Source organism: Electrophorus electricus, chromosome 19 (genome assembly GCF_041902795.1).
Source record: "Electrophorus electricus isolate QZ-2024a chromosome 19, ASM4190279v1, whole genome shotgun sequence".
Lineage (NCBI taxonomy): Eukaryota > Metazoa > Chordata > Actinopteri > Gymnotiformes > Gymnotidae > Electrophorus > Electrophorus electricus.
The window spans coordinates 17,914,902-17,940,527 of NC_137515.1; the positions used below are offsets into that span (position 1 = coordinate 17,914,902).

Here is a 25,626-nt window from a genome sequence, read left to right on the forward strand (position 1 = left end):
TTACCTGTCGAGTGTCAAACACTTTCCTCCAATTTAAAAGCTTTGGTTCCACACACCAGTCACATGCCCACAGCACAGTTATTTGTGTTACATCCTTCAGGAAAGAAACGTTCGGGGGTGTGCTTGTCCTTGTGAATATAAAAATAGGCATTTTCAAACAAATACAAGTTGTTTCCTGCTCTTAAATAGATGTGATACATCCATAAATAGCATTCAGTAGCTCTCTGGTCATTGAGCTTAGAAGGTCATTTATACAGGGAGGTCAGAGTCTCGCTGTAACTTCAGCTGCTGGATAGAGATATGCACTTTGCCACTAAGAACAACTCGAGAGTTTGAAAATAATGCAGCAGTAATAGTAGCAGTCTAACATCTAAGAATAAGCACAGTTTCAGGTAGAGGTCCCATTTTGGACATATGGAGTTGAATTTAGTTATCATATCCTACTCTTTGTCTACACAGTCAATATTGTACATTCTGGCCATCTAATGACTAAAGGTGGTTTAGTTATTTTCCTTTAATGAGCAACACAAATTCATAGTATAGTCAGTCAGCATTGAAGTGCAGAAAAAGTGCAAGTATAGTTTTAGATGCATTCATTTTGAGAAGAGTAAATTGTTTGCAGTATGGCCCCAGAAGGTATCACTGTGAAGGGGCCTCAAAAGGAGAGGACTATAGCTGATGCTATTTCTAACCTAAAAGATGTTTGCTTGTCCTCCAGTCCGTGACTCTGAATAGTCCCTGTCGGGGGACAGCAGAGAAGAGGTGTCCCCCAACTACCTCTGGATTCAGACATACTAAATCGATATGTCAATAAAAAAAATCAGACAACAACAACAAAAAAGTACACCTGCTGGTTCAAGAAACAAGTCAACCTCATTCACATAAGCAGAGGGAGTAGAGTGTCCACCGGGAAGCACTATAGTGACGCAGAGGTTTTTTTGCGCCTTGGAGGTTGTAACACTGCTCTCCTTAAATAAGTCACTTTAGAGGTGACTCAGAGGACTTGTTACCTTGATAGCCCCATCTTTTAGTCATTTGTACTGAGGAAATATTTCTCTGTGAACCTGGCAGCAGAGAAGAGAGAACAGTTTTTCTGAGGTAAAAATAAAGATTTGACTGTATGTGGAAGTTATGCCATTTCAATTGCATTATCCCCTGCTTGACGCTGTCATCAAAATTCGGATAATACTTTATTGAAACCATAAGGCTTTACAGTAAAATGCAACTTGGCCATATGATGGCAAAAGTCCTGGTCGGAGCAGCAGGCTCTAGCCGCTCTGAGAAGAGACGGGCGGAGCAGGGGGCGGGGCTCTAGCTGCTCTCAGAGGAGGTGGGCGGAGCCGTGGAGGAGGAACGACGGTGGGAGACAGACTGCGAGCGCTCGGGGCTGCGTCTGTCGTACGGCTGCAGCTGCACCTCCAGGAAGTCCCTTTGCTGCTGGCCGATCAGCTGGGTGATGAGGCCCGGCAGGGCCTGCAGGCTGCTGAGCAGGGTCTCCAGCTTGGTCTCCAACACGGCTATGCGCTTCTCCGTGTCCTCGCCGCGCTCGTTCAGGTCCGAGATGAGGTCGTACATGATATTCTGAGTCTGCAGGACGAGCCAGGTGAAGCAGGGCAGAGAGGAATCGGGACCGGAAGGAAGCAGGGACGGGGAGGAAGAGAAGAAAAGCAGGAGTCAGTAAGCGGACCAGGTGGTCAGTCATCGTGACGATGGGCAGTGGCAGTTCATATTAGGGCCACTGCAACACTTTGCAGTAAGGAAAGAAAATCAGTGATTTCTCTTCTAACAACTGTCACATTACTAAGCACAGCTGAACAACATTTGAAACCACAATTCGAAAGGCCAATCAATCCACTGTTGCATAAATTTAAGCTGATTTTCTGCTGCACAGTTTTGATCAGAATCTTGGGTGAGTGTTTGTGTGTCAGAGGTGCTTGCCACTCTAGCGAATCAAAATATGTCAAAGCCCTGACAGAGCTGGACGTCCAGTCATCCTCCATTGTCTGTAATGCAAACACCCAGAAGCTCTCTACTCACAGTCCACAAACAAATGACACCTGACATCATAGAATTCTTGGCTGCTGGAACTTGTCAAGACTGGTATGGGACCACCAAGATTCGTCATGTCCCCTTTCTTGTCTCTTTTCTGACATCATGGTCTTACTTCACACTGATGTAACATTGCATCAGTGCCTTAAACTTCTGTAAATTGTCTGTGACATGTCACAATATTTTCTTGTGAGATGTCCCATGACAGCATAAGACATTTTCCTCACTGCCAAAGAACAGCATTCAGATTGATCTTGGTTTTTCTACATTTCAGCACTAAACTTTTTTGTTACAAGAACATTTTGTTCGGAAAATGTGTGTGAGGTGAGGGAGTGTGGGATGTGTGTGTGTGTGTGTGAGAGTGTGAGTGTGTGTGTGTGTGTGAGAGTATGAGTGTGTGTGTGTGTGTGTGTGTGTGAGTATGTGTGAGAGTATGAGTGTGTGTGTGTGAGCATGTGAGTGTGAGTGTGTGTGTGTGTGTGTGAGTATGTGAGTGTGAGTGTGTGTGTGTGTGTGTGAGTGTGTGTGTGTGTGTGGGAGGGGGACAGTGACTAAAGGAAGCTGGGATTCTGTGTTTGCCAGAGTCTTGTTTTCAGCTTCATGATACAAGCCTCTGCTAGAGGGAGCATCTGTTGTTAAAAGTAATGGCTCAGCGTATCGCCCTCTGATGGAAAGAGCCAATTACGGCAGTGACAAAAGATGGTGGAAACAAGTTTGAGTCACGTCTCCTCTCCTCGGTGTCAGCCTCCAGCTCTGCTGCTCAAAGCGTGTCAGCCAGGCAGGATGTGCGTCTAACATTAGCTAATGACTCCCCCAGCACAGAAACTGCAGAATGCCATCTGTGATATTACTATTGGGGTCAGCTGAATGTCACCCGGAGGTATGGGTGGGTGGGTGGGTGTGTGTGTGTGTGTGTGTGTGCGCGTGCGCATATGTGCATGAGTTTGTTGGGGGAGGATGGGGAATTTCAGCTGATTCATCAAATTCCAGAGTGGCTCTTTTCCCAGGATGCCATGTTGTTGTTTTTTGCTGAGTCAGACCGGCAGTGTGCCTAGTATTCCATGAGGTGTCATGTCTCTTTAGAGCACTGCAGAAACCCTTTGTGAGCAAACCACAATCAAGACAAGATCCAAATGCATTGAGCTGCATTCCCATTGGTCTAGAGCTCTGTGTCCACAGACACAAACACTTCAATGTAGAGCCACACAAGGAACTCAAGACATGGCAGGAAAGTTCCAGTTTCAACTTAAACATATACGCTGCCTCATGGGCTAGAAATGACCACCATTCTCTAGAAGATCAAAACATAAAAGCAACGTTATAGACTAGAATACGCTGATATAAAATCTATTTCAGTCTGTTCATTTGACACCTGTAGACTTACAGAGCTATAACTGATAACAAATCTAAAGGAATCCAAACATAGCACAGATGAAACACTCCCATATTCTCTAAAGTATACAGTAAAACATTCACACTAATACATAGATGACATCATCTCTGTATGCCTGTATTAGCAAGGGGGTGCAGTGTGGTGGGGTCGAGTGTATAGTGGGGGCGGGGTTATGATCTGTCTTACCTTTGCGAGGTCCACTAGAGAGTTTGCCTGGTCGTTCAGTTTCCGTTGCTCCATTTTAACACTTCTTAATCTGAACAAAAGGCCATTCAAAGGCATCCAATACAGGCATGTGATCAGTTATGACAGGAAAATGTAATAAATGAACAACTTATGCCATCCAATCTCAAGGCATGTAGCTGTACACCGCAAGGCAGAAGCAGTCCAGAGTCATGCACAGTGGATGGGGGAAATGAAGGGCTTGCAGGGACGAGGGTCTGGCATGGTGGCCTGAGAGCATGCAAGAGTGCACTACGGAGGGAAGAGGCTGTCAAGTGCACGGGGTACTCCACTGCAGTGATGCCACACATATACTCAGACCTGTAAGGCTCCCCTGGGTGCTGATGTAATCTCAGGTGACAATGTAGTTCATTGTGAAGGCACCTGCCTGAGCAACTGTGTGTGTTCACAAGGTCACAGAAATGGAGTGAGGGCATTTTAGGTCCTAGGTAGACAGACAGGGCAGTCTGTAATGAATGAAGACTGTAATGAAGGAATAGTGAAATCTTGTTAGTAAATCTCTCGTTAGACTTGGAGAGTGATCATGTAGACAGACGGATTTCTCAGCTTCCACAATGATTATTTAGCGCAGATCCTCAGAGCCGATAGTCTATACCTTGGACTTTGGGCGCGTGAGGTGGGGCGTGTCCACTAGATCTCTACTGAGCATGTGTTGCGGAGGACGACTGATCTGTGATCAGCTCCCACTTTATCCACGTGATTATAAGAAGTACCTGAAATGGGAGCATATTCTAGAATATTGATCTTACTGTCAGAGGTCCGATCAATATGACCCCTGAATTTAGAATAAAAAAAAAGATATTCATTTTATATAAACTTTGGATTATGTACATACATTTCCAGTTTTTGTGAGGTTATTTTCCATTTTGCTGGTACAATAACAGTAATGCTAAGAGGAGGCGGTAACTTAACTAACCTGCCATCTCCGATCCATACGGCTTCCATTAATGATGCATGCTGTCAATTTAATTAGGTTTCTAGTAAGCTACCTATCTACTGATCTTAACTAAACCGAGTCCCCTTTCATTCTCAAGGGCATAAGAAACAGAACTGAGGAAGGGGACAAACGTGTGTGGGAGCATTTACCCGCCGGGCTGCCCGCGCCAGCTCGGAGCAGTAAGACACTCCGCGGGAGCGCTACCACGATTGCGGATGAATCATAGTTTTGAATGTTTTGTTTTAGAAGAAGAAAAGGCAATAGCTGACCTGGGTGGAGACGAGCTAAATGCTCTTAATTAGTCTGTGTGATTCTGATGACACGGATGTGAGCACAGAGAATATTAACGCCCTCTGGAGGACGGCGGATAATTGGCTCAGATGTAGCAATTTCCGTGAAGAAGGCGCGTTTTCCACATTATTCAAAAAACGTGACTGCAGTAATAAGCATTGCCAGCAGATGGAGACATAAAAGCACCGAACAGCAATGATGAGATGGAGCGAGGGGGAGGCGGTGAGAGCTCTAGAACAGAACAAGCGCAGAAGATTTTACTGCAGCAACAGTCACGGGGAGGCAAAAGCAGGCATTGGAGTAGAAGTTATCCTCCCATCAAATCACAGTCCCGCCATGTGGACTCAGCTAACTGCCCTAGTAATCCCACGATGCAGATGCATCTCTGAGGCTGAACAGCTTCAAGGCAGCACTCATTTCACAGTCGGATGGCTGCTATCCGAGAGATAACATCTGCTACAGATCGCGGGCTATGTGTAAAGGTTATTGACTATCTACAGGGTTTATGTCCAGCTTCAATAGGTACTGACATTTAATAACCACACTCCTGCTCTTTGAAGGGGTCATTATGTGTTCTTACATCTTAAGGACTGATGCACAAAACATCAGTCAATAATGTCAATAATTAGTCTGTGATAGTGATGTGAGCTGGAGGGTGTTGTCTTAGAGTTCAGGGGAGTGGGGTGGAGGTGGTGGTTGTGTATGGGGTGAAGGTGAGGGGTTTGCCCTCGTGCTTACAGACCTGGTCAATTTGCGGTCATTCAGTCTGGCCTGACTGCAGGTCATAGCAAACATGAGCATGGTCCCCATGTGCCCACCAAGCCTAATGAGAAGTGCAGTACGTCCACTCAAGAGAGGCCTTCTTCCCAACTCTCCCACACGCCCACCAGCCGCCCCAAAGGAAACATGGAAGGGAGAAGCTTGGAGGATGTAACGGTCCCTCGAGCCCAATCATGAAGCACCGTCAGTGTCAAGTGGTGAGGGGCTGCAGTAGACAGGCAGTGTGTGAGTAGGGGAGGTGGAGTCCAGGTAATGTGTGAGTAGGGGAGGTGGAGTCCAGGTAATGTGTGAGTAGGGGAGGTGGAGTCCAGGTAATGTGTGAGTAGGGGAGGTGGAGTCCAGGTAATGTGTGAGTAGGGGAGGTGGAGTCCAGGCAGTGTGTGAGTAGGGGAGGTGGAGCCCATGTAGTGAGTGAGTAGGGGAGGTGGAGCCCAGGTCGTGAGTGAGTAGGGGAGGTGGAGTCCAGGCAAAGTCAATTTAATCAGTGGCATTCTGATTAAAGGTTTCAGGTCATACTCATGCAGTGATGGCAGGAAAAAAAACACTCTCCATCATTAATAACTGAAATTCATTTGGAAAAGGTGTTTTAAGAAACGAGAAAGTTGATTATAAAGACGTGGACTCTAATTGTGGGCACTGAGTGCCACTGGAGACTGATATGTTTACAACTCAAACAGTAAAGTTAATATTAATCTATTTGCTGCTCTGTCAGTAAACTGACCGTATGCTGAATACATTTTGATGTTGTATGGGAAATGCATATGTACAGTATATGGAAAATAAAATTAAAAGTGATATAATCTAGTTCATCACATGATAATAATATCAGCAGCAAAGACAGGAAACCCAAAGTAGTACGAATTTCACTTATCAAATGAGGGAGTGTAATTGTTGGTTAGACTGTTGAATAGAAAGACAAGCTCTCAGCTGCATGCATGCGCGCACACACACACACACACACACACACGCGCACACACACAGCAGGTGTGTCTTAGCAGGCAGGGGAGGTGCAACTTACTTTCGAGCTCTAGTGGATTGTTGACACAGACAGGAAAGAAAAGAACATAAACACAGAGAAATAAATGATATCACCGTCAGTCCCAATGATTATTCTGTGCAAATACACACTTATCAAATGGCTCCTAACAGTACTGTGTTACTCTTCAAGACCAGGTCGGCTACGGAATGAGATACAGTGTTTGCCCATGTGATGAGTTTGGCACAGTGTGTTCCAGCAACAGCAAATATCATTAAAAAACCCTTGCTGACATTTTGAGTTATGGCCCGAGATATGAAAGAAGACTACAGCGGCGTGTGTTTCTGTGTGGCGTCTGCTAACGGCACTGATCCAGCGGAAGATTGCTGGGGAAATGTGGTGCTCCGGCCCGACACCGCGCGACTTCTGGCCCGAACCTGCGCACCGCCCCGAGCTTTCGCTAACGGCTCCTCCAGGGTTCAGATGCACAGCAGGTGCTGCATGCACTGTTGCACATGCAGGCTTCAGTTACAGCACCCACCCTGATTCCAACTTTAACAGCAGTGCAAGAGCAGAATCTAACCCCCCCCACCACACACCCACACGCGCGCGCTTGGCTTTACAGTCGCCCTGTTCAATATTAATGGCCCAGCGGAATTCAGAGTATTGAGAGCGAAACCTGACATTCTCTCCTCATCTCCCCCCCTCTCTCCTTTCTACCGTCTCTGCCCACGCTCTCTCACTTTCTCTCTCCGCTGCACCCACAGACTTTCCCCGGGCCCAGACGGACGGCGGGACAGGTAACCTTCATCCCTGAAACGCTCACGTGCCCGTTATCCTCCTCTTCCTGATTTTCCTACAACACAAGATCCACCTCCTCCCGCCTCCAGCGGATGTCCACTCCCTGCCGTGTGGCTACTTCCAGCATGCCTTCACGTGAACTCGCGTCTGCGCGGTTTCCCTTCAGCCCCCTGAGCTGTGCCGTCTGGTCTGATCCCATGCAGAGATTCGGCCCAGATAGATGGGAATCTATCCCGGCTTTTCTTGTTCCGCTGTGGATTTGCCCGGACCATGGAACCTCCACCCTCTGCTACACCTGCAACATGAGCTCCATCAGGAGTGTTTATGTATCAGTCAAAACGGCGCAGTGTTTGCAGAATTCACTGGAGGAGCACAGATACTCTTCTGACATACTGCATGAGTTCATGCTTGCTGTTCAGAGTCGATACATAATAGATCGGTTGTTAACTAAAATGGGGGCGTAAGTGCAACTCTGCTGAACACAGTCAGATGTGATTTAACTCTGCCCTGTCAGATATGATTTTGTCTAAACAAGATCACCAAAGAAATGAAAAACAGCATACCACGTATCAATAGAATAGCATCCGCAGTGTGTCGAGAGAGTAGAGTGGCAGTGTTTTCCAAGTCCTGACCCTGGAGCTTTCCAGCACAGGCTGTGTAGGTGCTTTTTCTAATCTTAAACACGCATTGTGTTAATTAGTTTCTTCATTAGCTGATGGGTCAAGGGTGAACTCCAGGTCCTGGACAAGGAGGTGCTATACCAAAGCCCTCAATCAGTGTGCTGCTAGTCACATAATTAATGCTTAGAATTGGATAGCAGCTCTCAATATATAAGCTCTCAACATCCAATCAAAGTGGGTTTTTTGTTTGTTTGTTATTTTTACATGGAAGCCATTATAAAGAATCATGGAAAGTGAATTAAAGTCAGAATCACAGTAATCTACATGAATCCCCACATAAGGCTCAACATTCACACTTGCTATTCATATCGACTGATAAAGACACACACACACACAAAGACAGAGTAATAAGATTCCACAGAGAACCGAACATTTTTTTTCCCCGGAACAAACATCGGTGGAAGGGCCTTCGCACATTAATCTTGTCACGCTGTAGATGCTGGTGTGAGCCACAGAATGTGTTCTGCCTGACCAGACGCGAGCTGTCAGACACACTGCCCGACCGCACGTCAACCATAGGACACACACTGCCCAACCGCGTGTCAGCCATAGGACACACACCGCCTGACCGCACGTAATCAGTAGGACACACACCACCTGAACGCACGTGATGTGTAGGACATACGATGCCTGACCGCACGTGAGCTATAGGACACACACCACCTGACCGTACGTGAGCCACAGGACAAACACCTACGGACAGCACACGAGCTGCAGGACACACACCGCCTGACCGCACGTAATCAGTAGGACACACACCACCTGAACGCACGTGATGTGTAGGACATACGATGCCTGACCGCACGTGAGCTATAGGACACACACCACCTGACCGTACGTGAGCCACAGGACAAACACCTACGGACAGCACACGAGCTGCAGGACACACACCGCCTGACCAGACGCTAGCCAGCTCTCTAACGATCACAGTACGGTTGCTCGCCTCACACCCTTCTGCCTCCGCCCTGAATTCAAAGAACGAGGTGAAGAAACAGTGGGAGCCTTTAGCATATCTGACTCCACCCAAACAGGACCAAATCTGGCCAGCAACAGTAGAACAGCCAACCATGCTAAGCATAATTGAATATCGACATCATATAATAAATCAAAGTGGTTGAGTAGCGTATAAGGTATGTAATAAATATGGCCTGGGGTAAGGAATGCTAACATTAAGTGGAGGTTGACCACTTATGACCTCTGAATCTATCACTGTGTCATGAGCAGTGGACTCTAAACGACTGCAAATTGTAAATTTCAATCTGTATGAATGTCGGTGATGTGTGTTCTAGTACAGGACTGCAGCCGGAGCAGATTTTTAAAATGTACGGTGGATTCAGTGTCCTTCCTGAGGGTCAGAGGAGATGCTGTTAAGTTACAGCTACAGCTACAGTGTTTACTTTGGTGACAATGTGAGATTGTACAAAAAGTTACTGGTGTGTTGCGGATGAATATACACCAAAGAACAAAGATTTACAGAGAAATTACAGAGAGGGTGATGGGGAGATGAGAGAGGGGAAAGATGCAGACAGAAAGAGAAAGTGTCTGACATCTGAAATAACTCCATATCTGAAAGAAGGATGAAAATGGTCCCTTGACATTTAAAAATAGTGGAGCAGGCATAAGAGGGAATAGGACAAGCCTCAGGTCATCCAGATTTTTGCCTGTTGCCTCAGGTCATATGGAATGTTCTCCCACTGACTCATAAATGTTACTTACTTCAGATGTGTCTGCATACCCCTCAGCATGTCACTGACTGTACTGCTGCCACTTTATTTCTAAATTTAATATCAGAGGAATTTGCCAGTAATGAAGGCTTTCATCTGAAACCACTCTTATTTAAAATAAAACTTGTGTCACTCTGGCTTGTTGCAGTTTTAAAAGTGGAGGGAATTAATTATTCCTAAAACAAGCCCAGTGAAATTATATGGACCTCCGGACAGATTATATGACCTCTGGACAGAATCCACCTCTTTCTTAGGCTGTTTTCTTAAACGAAGAACTGTTCAAGAAATATCTGTAATGTACAGTACAGTAATAATCTACTATTCCACTCACTCTTGAGAAAAAAGAAGAAGATTTTTAGAAGTTTTAGAATTAATGTTTTAATTATATTTATGCATTTTCTCTTTATCTATTTCTGGTCCTCAAAACAACAGCAGATCAACAGTACAGAAGAAACTTGTTGGTAACACACAAACATACACATTTATACGCTTGTGCGCGCACGCACACACACACGCACGCACACACATGCACATACGCGTGCACACGCACACACACGCGCGTACACACACACGCACACATGCACGTACACACACGCACACACACATCATTTACTCATGAAGGTTAGAAGCTTTCTGTATTTTGGCCATCCCTTATCTGTCAAGATGAGTGAGTGACATTCACAGGATATACTGCTGATTTTAGATGCCCTATAAATACCAGTGAAAGTGACAGTGTTACAATAAGGGTTTAGTTCAGGATTGGTGCATTAAAACTTACTTTTAGGCTAGAATGCAGTTTTCTGGCATATTGCCTGAGCATAGGACAAGCACAAGAAATGAAGTACATCACATGTTAAATGAGGATTTTCCACTGAACAGGAAAGTATGTCCTCACTCAGTACCTGTAGCAGTAACCCTTTACTCCAGGCCTGCCCCTAAGCCCATCTCAAACATACGAGGTCCGCTCATGAAGGCTGGATCATTACCTAAGGAGTAAAGCCCTGACACTCGTATGGTATGGTGTCCCCAGCTTGGCGCTGTCCTACAGAGACGTTTCCTCAAACCCCATACAGCACTGAGACCATAATCCCTGAAATGAGCCTGTTCAACTGAAGACACACTTCAACACTACTGCTGTTCTGGACTACAGGTGTCAAATAATTCAGAGCTCAGAGCGAGGTCTCCTCGGAGAAGCCGCAGAAGACTCGGCAGCCGATTGGCGCGTCGAAACGTGGCAGGCAGTTTTACCAGGGCTGGGTGCTACGTACTGGTGAATGGCTTGGAGGAACTTCCTCTGGTGCTTCCTGACCCTGGCGTGGTCCATCTTCCTCACCAGCTTGGTGTTCTTGTAGATGAGCCACGTCTCCCTGAGAACATTTGCAGCCGTGTTCTTCACCTGTAGCAGGGATCGGCCACACTGTCAATGCCACGCCCTTCCCACGCGAAACAGCAGCACCACCTACAACTCCACAGCTATATGCTGTACATGGCTGTGGGCTGAAATTCTCAATTTCCTATTTTACACAGGAAGACATGTAGCACGCGTCTCCGTTAATCTGCGACGCCGTTCGTCTTTCTGTGTAATATGAGCCCATTCTCTGAAATGTAATTGCACGTGCAGTTTTACCATGGGAAGTGGATATTACTGAGACTTGACCAGGAAGCCTTTGGATGGGTCTGCTTCACACCCAGAGCAGTCCAGGACTCCGTGAATGGCTTGTTTGCAAAGGGCTCTCCCTCACTGTACTTCCCTTCAGCTCACTTACTCTTTTAGTCAGCTGTGTGTCCATCATGAAGTTGTGGACGTGTTTTTCGGCTTTGGTTAATTCCAGCTTCTTTGCCACCACCGCCACTACCAGAGCAGTGCACCCGGCACCCTGGAACGAGAGAAACAAAACCAGCGGAATTTTGCACCCAAAAACGGCATTATCACTGTATTTGCTCTCTCTGGTTTAAAACAGACATCACTGAGCTGGAAAATCGGTGGGAAACACTAGCCAAATCCCACAGCAACACCTAACAATCGCAAAACAAAAACAACAGCAAACATGTACAGAAATCTAAGCAAAGGAGGACCGGGCTCACCATAATGCCAGTGAGGAGACAGACGCCTTTGCCACAGTATGTGTTAGGGACCATGTCCCCATATCCAATGGTTAGAAAGGTGATTGAGATCAACCACATGGCTCCTAGGAAGTTGCTGGTTACGTCCTGGTTATCATGGTACCTGTAACGTGTACAAGGGACATAAAAGTGTTAAAAGCTGTTACTTTGAATATGTAAATATGCTAAATACTTTGCACATGCATTGGCTCCCCTGTTCCACACTTATTTAACTAAGACTGGATGATCTAATGAGATCTAATGCACTGAAAGACGTTTCCCATTGGTGCTGGCACGGTACGTCCTGTGTACCTGCGTTAAACCCACCTACTCCACTTAAGCAATTAGCGGACCCTTAATGAGAGGAGACGAGTATGGAGGAGGTTGGAAAATACGGACATGTGAACTGAAAGTAGTCCTCACCGCAATAATATTGGGCAGGCACAGTATATAGTATGTAGTATGCTTTTCTGTTAATGTTACAGAAACCTTTGTGAAGGTTACTACAACTTTGGCAGAATTCCCCCAGAGAGAAAAGAACTATGAACTAAAGTCTGTCATCTGATGTGTCTGATGATGAAACAAAAAAATCCCCACGGCAACAACGTTGTACTGTTGCCTAGCAGTGGGTGTTTCAGAGCTGTATCCATGCCAGTCTGGGCTCTTGGCACAAGTTTATGTCAGAGTTCACCCAAACACACCTACAGTTCCACTCCTAACACACCCATGAAGTGTTTGCTCACCAGATTCAGCTTATCAGATGATTCACAAACACTTCATGTGTTAGGAGCAGAAACACACAAGCAGGTGCAGAGCAGGAGTGTTCCAGAAGCAGCATTCGCAAACATTGTTTTAACAGGCATTGTTCTTACTACATTTTTAGTATGCAGCACAACTGTAAAACTTTTTTACAATAACATCAATTATTAGAATAGTACAAAGTAGATGTATACTGCATTTTATGCAAATGGAATTTTGCTGTCAGGAAAAGTAATGATCACTGCCTCCAGTGATGGGAGGGAGGCGTGACAGAGTCTAATGCCACCGTGTAAGGCGGGGCCAGGCTGAGGGAGGCGTGACAGATGCTAATGCCATTGGGCAGGGCAGGGCCAGGCTAAAGGAGGCGTGACGGACCCAAACACTGCTGGGCAGGGCGGGGCCAGGCTGTGGGAGGCGTGACAGAAGCTAACTCCGCCGAACAGGGCGGGGCCAGGCTGAGGGAAGAGAGAGTGAAGCTCATGCACCTCTCGCAGGCTCTCACGGTCCAGGCCGCGATGATCCACAGGGAGATGGTGAAGACGAGCAGCACCGTGCCGGGGCAGATGGTCATGAGCGTCTTCATGACGAAGCGCGTGTTGAAGTTGATCTTGTTGAGGGCGCCGATGCTCCGCGACGACGCGTCCGTGAACAGCTTGCTGTGCAGGAGCATGACGCGGGCGATCAGGTAGAGGCGCAGGAACATGGGGATGGACAGGATGATGTCCACGTCAGCGTCCGTCTTGGAGGCCGTGTAGTAGAAGGCGAGGCGCGCCGTCCACGTGAACGTGTACTTGCCCGGGATGGGATGGATGGCGCACACCAGGATCTCCAGGCAGATGAAGAAGATGCGTTCATAGGTCATCGCTATCCTCCAATCGTCCGCCGCATTGTCCACCATAAACAGCTGGGGTGGTGGGAGACGGGTGTGTGTGTGTGTGTGTGGGTGTGTGTGTATGTATGTGTGTGTGTGTGTGTGTGTGTGTGTGTGTGTGTGTGTGTGTGTGTGTGTGTGTGTGTGGTGTTCAAGCATAGAATGCAGAACAAAGTAAGAGAAGAAGGTGGACATATAAATAATGTTATACATAATATAATGTTATATATAATATAATAATATGTTTCCAAAAGCATCTTGTTATTAGAGGGAGTATTAAAAGCGATGCTCTCTCCACCAGTTTAACAATGAAATATTAACAATGTTAGAGATTAACATAGATTAACAATGTTTTTTGGGAGTGGTGTTTGTGACAACATCCTCTTTCCAACCAGTGGTACAAGAAGAGTACATTCCGCTTGCTCAAGTCCGTATCCACCCACCCACCCACACACACACACACACATGCTCTGTAATTTCAATCTCAGCCTGTGCCAAAGCCCATCCCTCATTGCTCACGCTCAAACCCATCCTTCAAACACAGACATGTTTCTCTCTGACTGGCCAGAGACTTGGAAGTGCATCCTTCTTGAGAACACCCCCCCGATCCCCCCGATCCCCCCGGCTCAATAACTAATGCCCGCAGGCAGATCTCCCGCCGTTTTGTCAAATCACTCCCCATCCTGACACTCTGAGCAGATAAACTCTCCTCACTCTGTCCTCCTCCTGTCTGTCACCCCAAGGTCTCCCTGGTACTTTCCGTCAGGGGGAAATATTTCACCCCATCCAAGCAACAGTCAGCAGAATGCTCTCTCTCTCTCTCTTCTTCAGTCTCTCTTTCTTTTTGTCTCTCTTTCTCCATTCATCATTCCTTCTGCTGTCTCTTATTCCTTTCTTCTGCCTTCTCTTCATCATTTCTTACATTACTTTGTCTTATTCTCGTTCCATCTCTCCCTTCCTCTTTCACTTCCTGCCCCTATCCAGCATGGCAGAAGCTGTCAGTTAAAAGGAGGCTAAGGTATTAATGCTAAACTCCTGACGCGAAGCATTAAAAAGCAGATGTGCGGCTTCTGCTAAAGTCCATTAACGTTCCAGTTGAGCTGTGGGAGAGGCTACTGAACAAAAACAATGCATGCTGTGCTAGAACTCTTAACCCATACCATAGCCCAGCAGCATAGCTACAGCCACTAAGGCACAATATGTGTGTTAAGCAGGATCTCTGATGGTAAACCCAGAGCCAGGACTGGCCTAGACAAGACACGGCTCTGGCTAAGGTCCTGACAGGCCTAGACAGGACACTGTCCTGGCTGAGAAATCAAGTGTAGAAAACTAAAGATGCTAATATAATGCTTAAAAGTCCAAACAGCTTCCAGATACAATCAGCACATTCATCATCCACCCACTTTATTAGAAAGACTTACTTTACACCAGAACTCACAGCTCACAGTATTAGGTATACTTACCTTATAGGCACCTTTCATAGTGGTACAATTCCAAACTGTTGTCACGCACAATGCTTCAGCCTCCCACTGCGCCATTAATCACTGGAACAGGTTTTTTAAACACAGGACCACTGCTGACCAAACATTACCTAAATGGCAGACCAATCTCAACCCAGCAGTGATGCTGACATAGGACCAGTATTGTGGATGGCTGTGGTGTTGATCTGAGTGTAACGGATTTTACAGGTCCATGCCAGACACTTGGGAAGTGCATCCTTCTTGACAATTCTGTGCTGGATCCAGGGTGGCCTGCCTGCCACCCCAATCAGTCCAGCCAATTCTGATCCTGTGCCCAGTGCCTCACTGCTTTATGAAAGGTTGGAGATCTAGCCTTAGCTAACACTCATTATTCCTAACTATATTCTCTAAATTGCTTTTATAGCCAATAAATGTTTCAATTTTCGAAATGTTTCTGATCATCTGGGTGATGGCTGTATCCCAGAGGTATTCTCCAGCACCTGCAGCTAGTCTATTCAGTCCAACCCTGACAGCACAATACCTGATTTCACGAGTTAATTTGCTCATTAGTGAAATCATGGAATGGTGTTCAGTGTATAAAACAAACACCTGTGGATGCTGAGGTCCCTATTAAATAGCTGGAAGCTTCGCTCATAATATGCACACAGATTCCGTGCAGTCTAATCGCCTATTTGTGGTTAATTATTCAGGTACGGTCACCATGTCCCACCACCCCACCCCCCAAACCACAGCAAATACACGCCTGTCAACCGTCAATGGTGTAAAAAAGGCCCAGATGCGTCAATAATTCAGATGACATAATGACCATCTAAAACTTGGCCGTAAATAAATGAATATCTCAGATTATAAACTGACTCTGTGCCAAAGATTCCCCCTCTACTTCTCCACACACCTCTGAATACCTCGTTAAGAAGGAAAACGAGATCAACGACCCAGAGCATATATTCAACACTAATGCATCACAAAACCTTAAATCATTCAAACAGAAAATATATATCAGAGCTTTTAGCCGCTGTGTTAAGCTCAAGGGCATTCAGACTCTTAACAAAATTAACATTCCCTGCTGACACCTACACACAATCGTCACACATCATATAACTGTTAAATCGCACCAGAGCTACTGTTCACACACGAAAAATCATTCTGAGGACTTCATAATAAATAATTAAGAATCATATATTTCACATTTTTATAATCAATCTGAAAACCTTTGTACTCTTCGGAACATTTACTCTTTTTAAACATTTATCTGTAATGACACACTGTACATCCTAGAGTACTAAAGATAAGATAGATTAGTTTCAAGATCATTTAAGACGTGTCAAGCTACTTGAAAGCCCCGACTAGTGTGAGTGGATGCTGTAACAGTAATCCAGGCTGTCTATTGCCTTAGTCAGGCTTGTTCGACTGAGTGTAACTCAGTAAAGACAAGTAAAAACGAGCTGCCCCGCTGTAGTGAGAAAGACGCTGTCTGACACACGGTCTGGCAGGACAACACACTGACACAGGCCGCAACCCACCAGAGTCACGATAATGAAAAATGTTGGGCTTATTTGGGGCAACCGCCTCCTGTCATGAAAGTGCTTTTAAAAAAGCCTGTTACTTCTAAACGTAGCAATTAAACATTTAAGGCGGATGACGCAAGGAATCCCACTCAGTAGGTCAGACTCATTATAGTAATGGGAGGACCGTAATACAATCTTCAAGGGCATCAAATATGCCGTCCAGTGTGGGAGGCAGTAAGATATGGAAACCACTGTGTTTGACCACTGTACAGAAGTTATAAATGTGTAGGTAAAATTACAGAGCCAGCAGCCGATGTTATTGAAGATAACCTGCACAAGATGACCCCATAAATCAAAGAAACACCCAGGGTCAGGGCCACAGCTGAGACGCTTCCTGAAGGCCCACAGCATAAATAAACCATAATGTAATAGTCAGTAAAGGACAGTCGATCTGCGCCTTTGCTTTTCAAGGCACATTTACTGTAAGCAGATTCTCCTGTAAGGAAACAACTGTAACTGTAACTGACTATGAGCCACTCATGAGTTGCTCGTGATATTCAAACTGAAAGATAAAACACTACCGACTCCAGGTAATAGCCAGGGTCCAAACCGGGGGAGTATCACATACTGCCACAAGTAATAAAGATCTTGATTAATCTGTTATTTGTGTGTGTGCGCGCGCGTTGGCCACGAAACCACAACATTTCATCTGGCTTGACTCTTGCAGATGTATCTGACTAGCGTTAGCATTAGTTTGCATGATTATTGACTGCTTTCTTTTTTTTTTTGCAACTGATTATTTTGTTTTTGGCTCTGGCAGAACAGTCTACTCCAAGCCTCCATCCTGAAGGACCCATCTGTTTTTCTGTGCTGCCACACTGGCTGCTAGTTTCCTAGGGTTGGTTGCTGGTTTCGTGCGTGCCCAATACAACTAATGGAACAGAGCTCAATATGTAATCTAGGTAATGTGGAGATGGGAGCATACATCTTGTCACTGCGAAAGAAATCACCTGGTCTCATTAGTGAATTGGGTTGAGAGGTTCACCTCAATTAGAAATTAATGTGATGGTTTATTTATAATATCAAAGTGAGCTAGTAAGAGCTCACTTCGCACAAGTAAATCTCACTAATGTTGGTTACTTTTGGCTTCCCAGTTTCTTATCTCAACATCCTTGAGTAGCTGGACTCGTTAAACAGAGGTGAGGGTTAGAACCTGTGCCTGCACTTTCCATGTGCCAGGCCACAGGTAAGACAGCGTTGACCAGCTTCACTTGCTCTAGTACGTCTTTATGAAAGGTTTCTGTAACAACTTCAGCACGGCTATAATCGAGTTGTATCTAGACTATGATACTGCCCAGAGATGGCGGCCCAGTACAAACACAGGGGTCAGTGGTGAATACTTGACACGTGATACCCGTCTGACGTCTCAGGAGGACAAGTAACAACAGGACAGATCTGGCACATCCTCTCTCTCAAGTGTGCACCTGCACACACACGCACACACACGTGTGAAAACTCATGTATGCACACATACATGAAAAAACCTGTCTCTGTCTCCTTTGGATTTGTGAATTGAGACAGATCATTTATGTGTGTTGTGTGTGGCTTTTGGTAGTGGGTAACTCACAGTGACAAATCTTTTAGTCAGACCACCACCATAGCTGACAGTGCTGGTCAACTGAACCATCTGCACAACTCCATTTACATTTATAAAATTTAGCAGATGCTGTTGTCCAGACCAACTTACAAAAATGCTTAGTTGTCTACTCAGAAAAGTATCCTCGGCTGGTACAAAAATACTCTTACACCGAAATACTTCCAGAAACAAAAGTACTAAAATTTTGAGAGAGATACAGCTTAAGTGAAAATATTAAATATATATTTTAAAAAAAACCTCCTGCAACCTCTTTTTTCTCTTTTTAGATATTGCCCACATTGACCCTACCTTTGGGGCTCCTACCTTATGAGCAGACACCTCCTGCAGAAAAGATCATATAGCATCTTTAACTTTCACTGAATCTGGGCCTTCTAAAATAACATCAGTAACTGCAGTGCAACACACACACACACACACACACACACACACACACACACGCAAAAAGTCATAGAGACTCAATATCAGCCACAAGCTACAAAACTATCAACACATTAAGCAATGAAAATGTGGAGGAGATCAATCATCATCTTCACTTACATTAGTAGAAGTCATGAAAATGCCTGTATTCGGAACTTCAACATGTTTAAAATGGAACAGCGTAAACACTGCCAATAGATCAACAAACCCAGAGGAACGACTTTCTCTGCAGTCTAATATCCATTTGCACAAATTAAGAAAACTGGGTATGCAAAATACTATGAAAATTTGCATGGTTTTTTCAGATGCATCCAGTTTTTTAAAAAAACAAAACAAAACAAAACAAAAAACCCAAACCAAGAAGAGAGCAAAAATAAGAGGCTTGGAAATTATTCCTGCCATCAACCAGCTAACTCGTAACATTTCATAATAACCCTCCCAAGAGAGTCAATCCATCCAAGTGAGAAAATGCTTCTACATATCAGAACAATAGTCATCATCCATATGCCGTTGGACTGGATACAGAACACAGGCTGCTGGAGCGTGTGGTGTGGACCATTTAGAATGGTGGCACCTTTTTTTTGGGCAAACCATTCAGAAGATTGAAACCCCTTGAGACGTACAAGGCCGATATACAACCGAGAAAACCGCTCTTACGTGATTATGAGGATTTGCAATTCTGCCCTGTGGGATATAATAAATAACCATGTGAGCCCACGGATGTTTACCATTTCGAAACATTTGATGCTTTCCTCCTCCATCACCCCCCCCCCCCCCCCAAAAAAAATGAGTATAAGAAGCCCAACAGAGAATACGGTCCAGTGATGTAACGTGCATCACAGTGTTGACAGACTGACAGACTACCACTGGTGGGAATATGCCTGTCACATCAGGTTGAGTGCTTTCTAATGCTAATCCTTCACTGTTTGAGCCAGTTAGGTTTGAGTCAACAGAAATGTAACTGAGAGATAAGAGAGTGTGGATGTTTTCTAAGGGACTGGACCTTTCTGTGAGAAATATGTGTTATACTGTAAAAATACATACATTTGTAAAAGAGTAATTAAAATAAAATGCTTAAGAAATGGCTTGGACACAGATTATTTATCATTACCCCTTTATCTCCACGGCATGGAAAATTATTACAAAGAGGGCCAATGTAAAATGGAAGAACAGCCTGATCTGAATCAAATATATAGTCTGAACTGTGTCAAATATATCTGTCATGTCATATATATCTGTACCCTGCACTACTGGTGTGCCTATAATCACACTGGCAGAAAGCAGATCTAGGCTATTTCAGCACAGACTCAAAGCAAAGTTTTACATTACCTTTCAGCAGAAATTACCACACGCTTGTCTTAATAATCATGTCTTCTCTCAAAGAGCAGAGAATACAGTATAAAAAATTTAAAGAATAGTGATATAATGCATATTATACATGTTATATACAACACAGAAACATCAACTACCACAATGTGAAGTTTTATCTGGCTTATTAACCTGTTACTCATGAATAATGTACAAACATTAACTTAACAATAACACTGGGTGGACAAACCTCTCCTAGCTCATGGCTGCCTAAAACAATCCCACAAGGAAAACAGGCCCATGAGGAAAACAGGCCCACAAGGATAAAGGGCCCATGATGTCTGCTAAAAACCAAAGGTTTTACAGCAACTGCTAGTGTGTCATGAACTCTACAGAAATACAGAATTCCTCGTTTGAGCAAAATAAGTCTAAGAAGGCATATCATTCTCATATAGGTATAGTATCTGTTATACTATATAAAAATATAAAAACTATGAATAAATAGGAAGTCCTCCTAACTCTATTTGCAACCACATATCTTCTTTATTCCCATGTCCTAGACTAACCTAACATGATTCCATTGTCATCTGTACAGAGTGTTTCACAATAACCTTTAAATTAGCTGAGTAACAAGTCTAAGCACAAGGCTGCCCAATATAATTATACATCATCTTTCCGTATTTTGTGATTCTGAAAAGGAGTGTGACATTTATTCACAAGAACCAGATTACTTAAAATGACTGAGGTCCTTACTGGCCTATACAGTTGTCTAGATGCTTGTTGCTAAAATGTGTGACTTTTGAAAAGGATGGAGCTGTGATTCCTGTCCTTGACATTTTACAAGTTATCCCGCATTTGGAAAAGTCTCATTTCTTCATAGACTTCTTAAGATTAACTGTGTCATATATGAAGGCTGCATCGTGGTGATATGCACTTGGAACACACCTGAGTGCACACCTGGAGCTCACCTGAGTGCACACCTAGAGCTCACCTGAGTGCACACCTGGAGCTCACCTGAGTGCACACCTGGAGCACACCTGGAGCTCACCTGAGTGAACAACCAAGGCAGAAGATTGAGATGCAGACATATCACCTCCTCAGCCAAACTACAGTACGACCAAATCACATGCTTTACAAAAAGTAATCAATTTGCATCGGAATAAAAATAAAATTAAAATAAAACAAGCATCCATATAAACATGAAGCTAATTTAACAGTCTATTAGGTTTGCTTGTAAATGGAATAATTAACATGCTACTTTAATCTTGTGATGTGCTATTGAACTCCTTAGAAAGAACCCATTCATTATTATGGATAATCAGTAAGCACACTGTGAACCGGGTCTTGCTTTATAGAAAGGCTTGGTATTAGTTACTTGTATAGCAAAATGTTACATTTTATAATCTTAAAAAGGTAGAAGGATGATACCTTTAAGCTTTGGATACAGTTTTTCGCTTCCAGCAGTTTTCATTTATATATATATTAACTGAATATTAATATTTGCACCTATTCGCCAATTACAGTGTGTATCAAATATTCATCACTCCACATGACAATGTATATTTGCTACTTCCATCATTTCCTGATGCTACATAGCAGGAAGGAAAATGTCTCAAGTTGAAGGGATCTGAAGTGCAGAAAAAGTATGTATGTCCATTTGGTGACTGTTGTAGAGTACAGCGTGAGGTATGATAAGTAAGAAAAACAAAAACACAAGAAGAGAAAGACTGAAGGAAAGAAGTAACACAATGCCACAAACAGCAGCAGCTTGATCACTTCATTACACTCTGGGAGCGCGCTGCGATATCTGTGATATCACTTCATTACTTTCTGCGTTTTAGGCAGACTGAGATCCCAGTGCTATTCTTCCTCCTAATGACACCACACAATAATATACAAAAATACCAAATGGCAAAACAAAAAAAGCAACGAGAAAACCAACCGAGCCTCAGAATATTGTTATGGAACGCCACAGTGCCCTGGTGCAAGGTCATAAAGTTGAGTTTTGTCCAAGCGCTCCACAGAGCAGCTCAGGAAAACCGACAGTCCTGGGCTCTTGCTTAACCCTCTCACTTCTGGAGTCCACACAGAGCTGCCTCACACTATGAAAAATTAAAGTTCAGAAGAACTCGTAGGCTCCAAGCAGTAGAGAAAGCTTGCACAGGGCACACAGTGAAAACAGTTATATTGAGTTATGGCTCCTATTGCACTGAACTCCCTAAGGGTCTGGTTAAGATCTTGGACTAGAAATTAGTTCCTCTGGGGAATCCTTTCTGACAATGTGAATCAGTTTGAGACTAGGTTTCACTTGTGTAAGACCATCTTCTTAAATATCACTTTTAACGATATGGTTCAATGTGAAACTGGTCAGATTAACTGAAGTAAAGGCATGGGAGTTATTAACTCAAATGAATTTGAGATGTTGTGCCAGTAAAGCTTCCCTCAGTGAACAGATTAAACAGTCAGGGTCAGAACTGTAGGGGATTCCATGGAATTATTTGATTAAGTTATTATAGGAAAGAAATGTACTGCAATCCAACATAATCCACTTAGATATGTTACAATAAGTACCACTTTAAGAACCCTTCAATACATTCTTTGGGAAAAGAGGATGTGTCACAGATCACACTAAATTTCCAAAACTCTCTCTCTCTCTCTCTCTCTCTCTCTCTCTCACTCACTCTCTCTCTCTCTCTCTCTCTCTCTCTCTCTCTCCCCTTCTATCCCCTTTAATAACAACAGACAGTCATTTTCAGTGGCCCCAATATGAAGGTAGAAAAAGTAACTGCAATCCCACTTCTTATGACAGTTACCTGAATCTCCCTGGCATGATAAATGATAATCAAGCCGAGAAGAATGATTGTAGAAAGGCTTATCAGGCATTTTAGGGCTAAGGAATACAAGGACTCCTGAAAAGAAGAAGAAGAAAAAAGAAATAAAGCTACGTGTTCTAGTGTAGCAACTTTAAACAGGTTATAACAGGAGGTCCCACAAACCCGAATATTTATGAACATATATTATCATCAAGCTGTGCATGCGCACAAGGTGATCAGTTAGTGCTAGTTTTTTTAAATAATTAGCGAAATGGCTAGCCACAATTTATGCAGCTTGAGTTGATAAAGTGACACTGGTTTAGAGTGGTCACGCGCATTTCTGACCTCAGCAGACTTTTAAGGGCAGTTACGCCTTGCCGCTGACTGAAAGATCAATTGCATGACCTTGCCACAAACGTTTTGCCGTACTTTCCAAACTTATAATTTGTTTCACCCGCTAAAAAAAATGTAAATTACGTCGAGGACCCGCGTGGATCGAGGTTAAGGTACGCACCTTCCCGTACGCTCCCCACGAGAGTTCTGTCTCTATAACCATAACAACGATTCCAAACATCCCAAATATCAGCGCATAGTCGCTGAGACGCTTTCTTTTCTCAAACAGGGCCCTTCTGTGTCCGAGCTTTTGCCCAATGTTCTGATTCTTCTTTTTGCCCGATTTATTGCCGCCGTGACTGCATCCACCGCCTCCGTCGCCCGATGCGTAAGGCATTAGGGTGGTCGAGTTGCTCTCCGGTTTCGAGGCTAGGGTATCCGACGCATCCGCTGCAGAGATGGGCTGCAACGGCTGGGACTCCGAATCAAACTCGTGCAGGTTCCTGCGGGACGAGCTCAAGTTGCTCAGCGGCCGCATGACGCCGCCGTTGTATCTGCAGCTGCTCATGGCTATTTCATGACAAGAGTTGCACTCTTTGCGGCTCGTACACGGGCTGCCCCGCTGCCGACTGTGCCAGTGATGCTGCTGCTGCTGATGTCTAAATGAACTACCATGACTAGAGGGCGTGAACTCGCAAACGCTACACTGACAACCTTGCCTGGCTGAAGACGATGCGGATGATGTTCTTAAAGTTGAGAGCGGGGTTTGCGACGTCCCGTGAAATTTTCGACTCTTCCTTTCGCCGCACGCGGAATCGTTGCAGGTGCAGCACCGCTCGATCTGAGCGCCGGAGCGGTCGTCCGGTGCGCAGCTGCGCTGATGATACTTGGCGTGCTGAAACTGCTGCTCTTGAAAGAAATCGTTCGGCAACTGCAATGGGGTTTCCATGTCAGTGCTGCCGCTTAAAGCAGCAGGGGGCGAGCGCCGAGCTCCTGCCGAGGGGGCGTTGTGGTACATAGAAGAGGATAAAGCCTGCGTGACGATGGACCCATTTCGGCTTCTGTAGATTTGACACCATGTTTCCAATTGGATGACCAGTCCAAAACAACTGGGTTGACGTCACACGTGGCACGCAGCAACATGCTTTCAAATGCATTCATCTCTTTGGTTCACGCGACGGGATCCTTTAGCATTTCCAATGGTCACTCAGTACAGTGAATGGGTTTGGTGGCCTGTTCCGCAAATAATACAATAGTCTCTACTTTATATGTCCCATTGGCCTATAGCCTAACATATTGTTTTCTGTTTTTGCACCCATATTTTTTTTACTCATTTGCAGTCCAAATTTAATATTTCGTATCTAAGCATTTTAAAAGGCACGTCCCCGCACACCGCGTCACGTTGTAGCCTTTAAGTTCAGTCGCGGTTCCTCATTAACTACGTTTGAACTTTGTATTGCTAGAATAAACTAGCGTAGTCATGGCTATATTATCCATGAAATTCTAATTCCCATTCTTTTTTATTTCTACTGTTAAAGGACCCATTCTAGTAACACACTAGTTGAAGGTTTTACATGCTGACATTCATATATTTATAGACTACCCGATTAAAGCAAGTGAACTCTGCAGTTCAAGGTTGTCAAGGACTGCACCTGAGAAACAGCTTGCTGTTTTAGAGAATAGTATGACATTAATTTAAATTGTTCTTTCTTCCCAAGTTAAAAATATTTATATTTATTTGAGATCTTCCGCAAAATGCAAAAAAACAAACAAACAAAAAACCCCGATATTTATAGTGCGAGTGCCCTTACTGTAACGTACTCTTCTAATCTAACAGACAGCCAACAGTTTCCCAGCCAGGGTAGCCCAACCGATGTATTAAAGCACTAGGATACTCCAGCGTTTGGGAGCCAGACACGTTCTGGAGCAGTGCGTGAGAAACGTCGCAGTCCCTACTGCAGTCGCGGACGTTGCCTCGTGGGATATTAAAATGAGAAGCGCGCACTACCAGCACCACTGGAAAACGCTTTTTGTATGGCTCGCGCGTTTGTCTCGTCGACAGCTCGCGCACCGTTCACCAGCGATCAAACACCAAAAAAAACCACGATATTTTGGGGAGGGGGGGGGGGGGGGTTTGAGTCCACTTCGCCATTAAACAATAGCCTAAAGAAGCGATGAATCCGATACAACGACTGCAATGACTATTTCATTCTGTATATGCCTGTTTGTGGACTTCTGCAACGTTTCATTAAATCTAAAATTGTGTTCAAAGCCCGACAGTAAGCACAGTGAATGTATGGCTTTTGTGTTCATTTCATAGGAAAATTTGAAAAAGGATCCCCCCCCACCAAAAAAAAACAAAACAAAAAACAAAAAAAACCAGTTAGGTCTGGTAGTCTGTAGTCTGCAATTTTATGGAGGGTAATGGCAAAATTACTACTTGGTATATTATCAATATAATTGATGGTGACCTGCCTGTTTTTGCGAGTTTCATGTTAGAATGTC

General features: G+C 44.5%; 1 protein-coding gene across 1 annotated transcript; it reads right to left on the bottom strand.

The window, feature by feature from the left end:
- Positions 1 to 517: 517 nt before the first annotated feature.
- On the bottom strand, positions 518 to 25,213 carry kcnn2 (potassium calcium-activated channel subfamily N member 2). Its single transcript, XM_027006431.3, has 9 exons — positions 23,303 to 25,213; positions 22,789 to 22,884; positions 13,222 to 13,640; positions 11,960 to 12,101; positions 11,641 to 11,751; positions 11,143 to 11,270; positions 6,712 to 6,720; positions 3,629 to 3,698; positions 518 to 1,587 (listed from the first exon to the last, which is right to left on the bottom strand). Exons 1-9 carry the CDS (start codon positions 24,137 to 24,139, stop codon positions 1,312 to 1,314), a joined length of 2,088 nt encoding a protein of 695 aa, XP_026862232.3. The 5' UTR covers positions 24,140 to 25,213; the 3' UTR covers positions 518 to 1,311.
- Between the last annotated feature and the right edge of the window lie 413 nt (positions 25,214 to 25,626).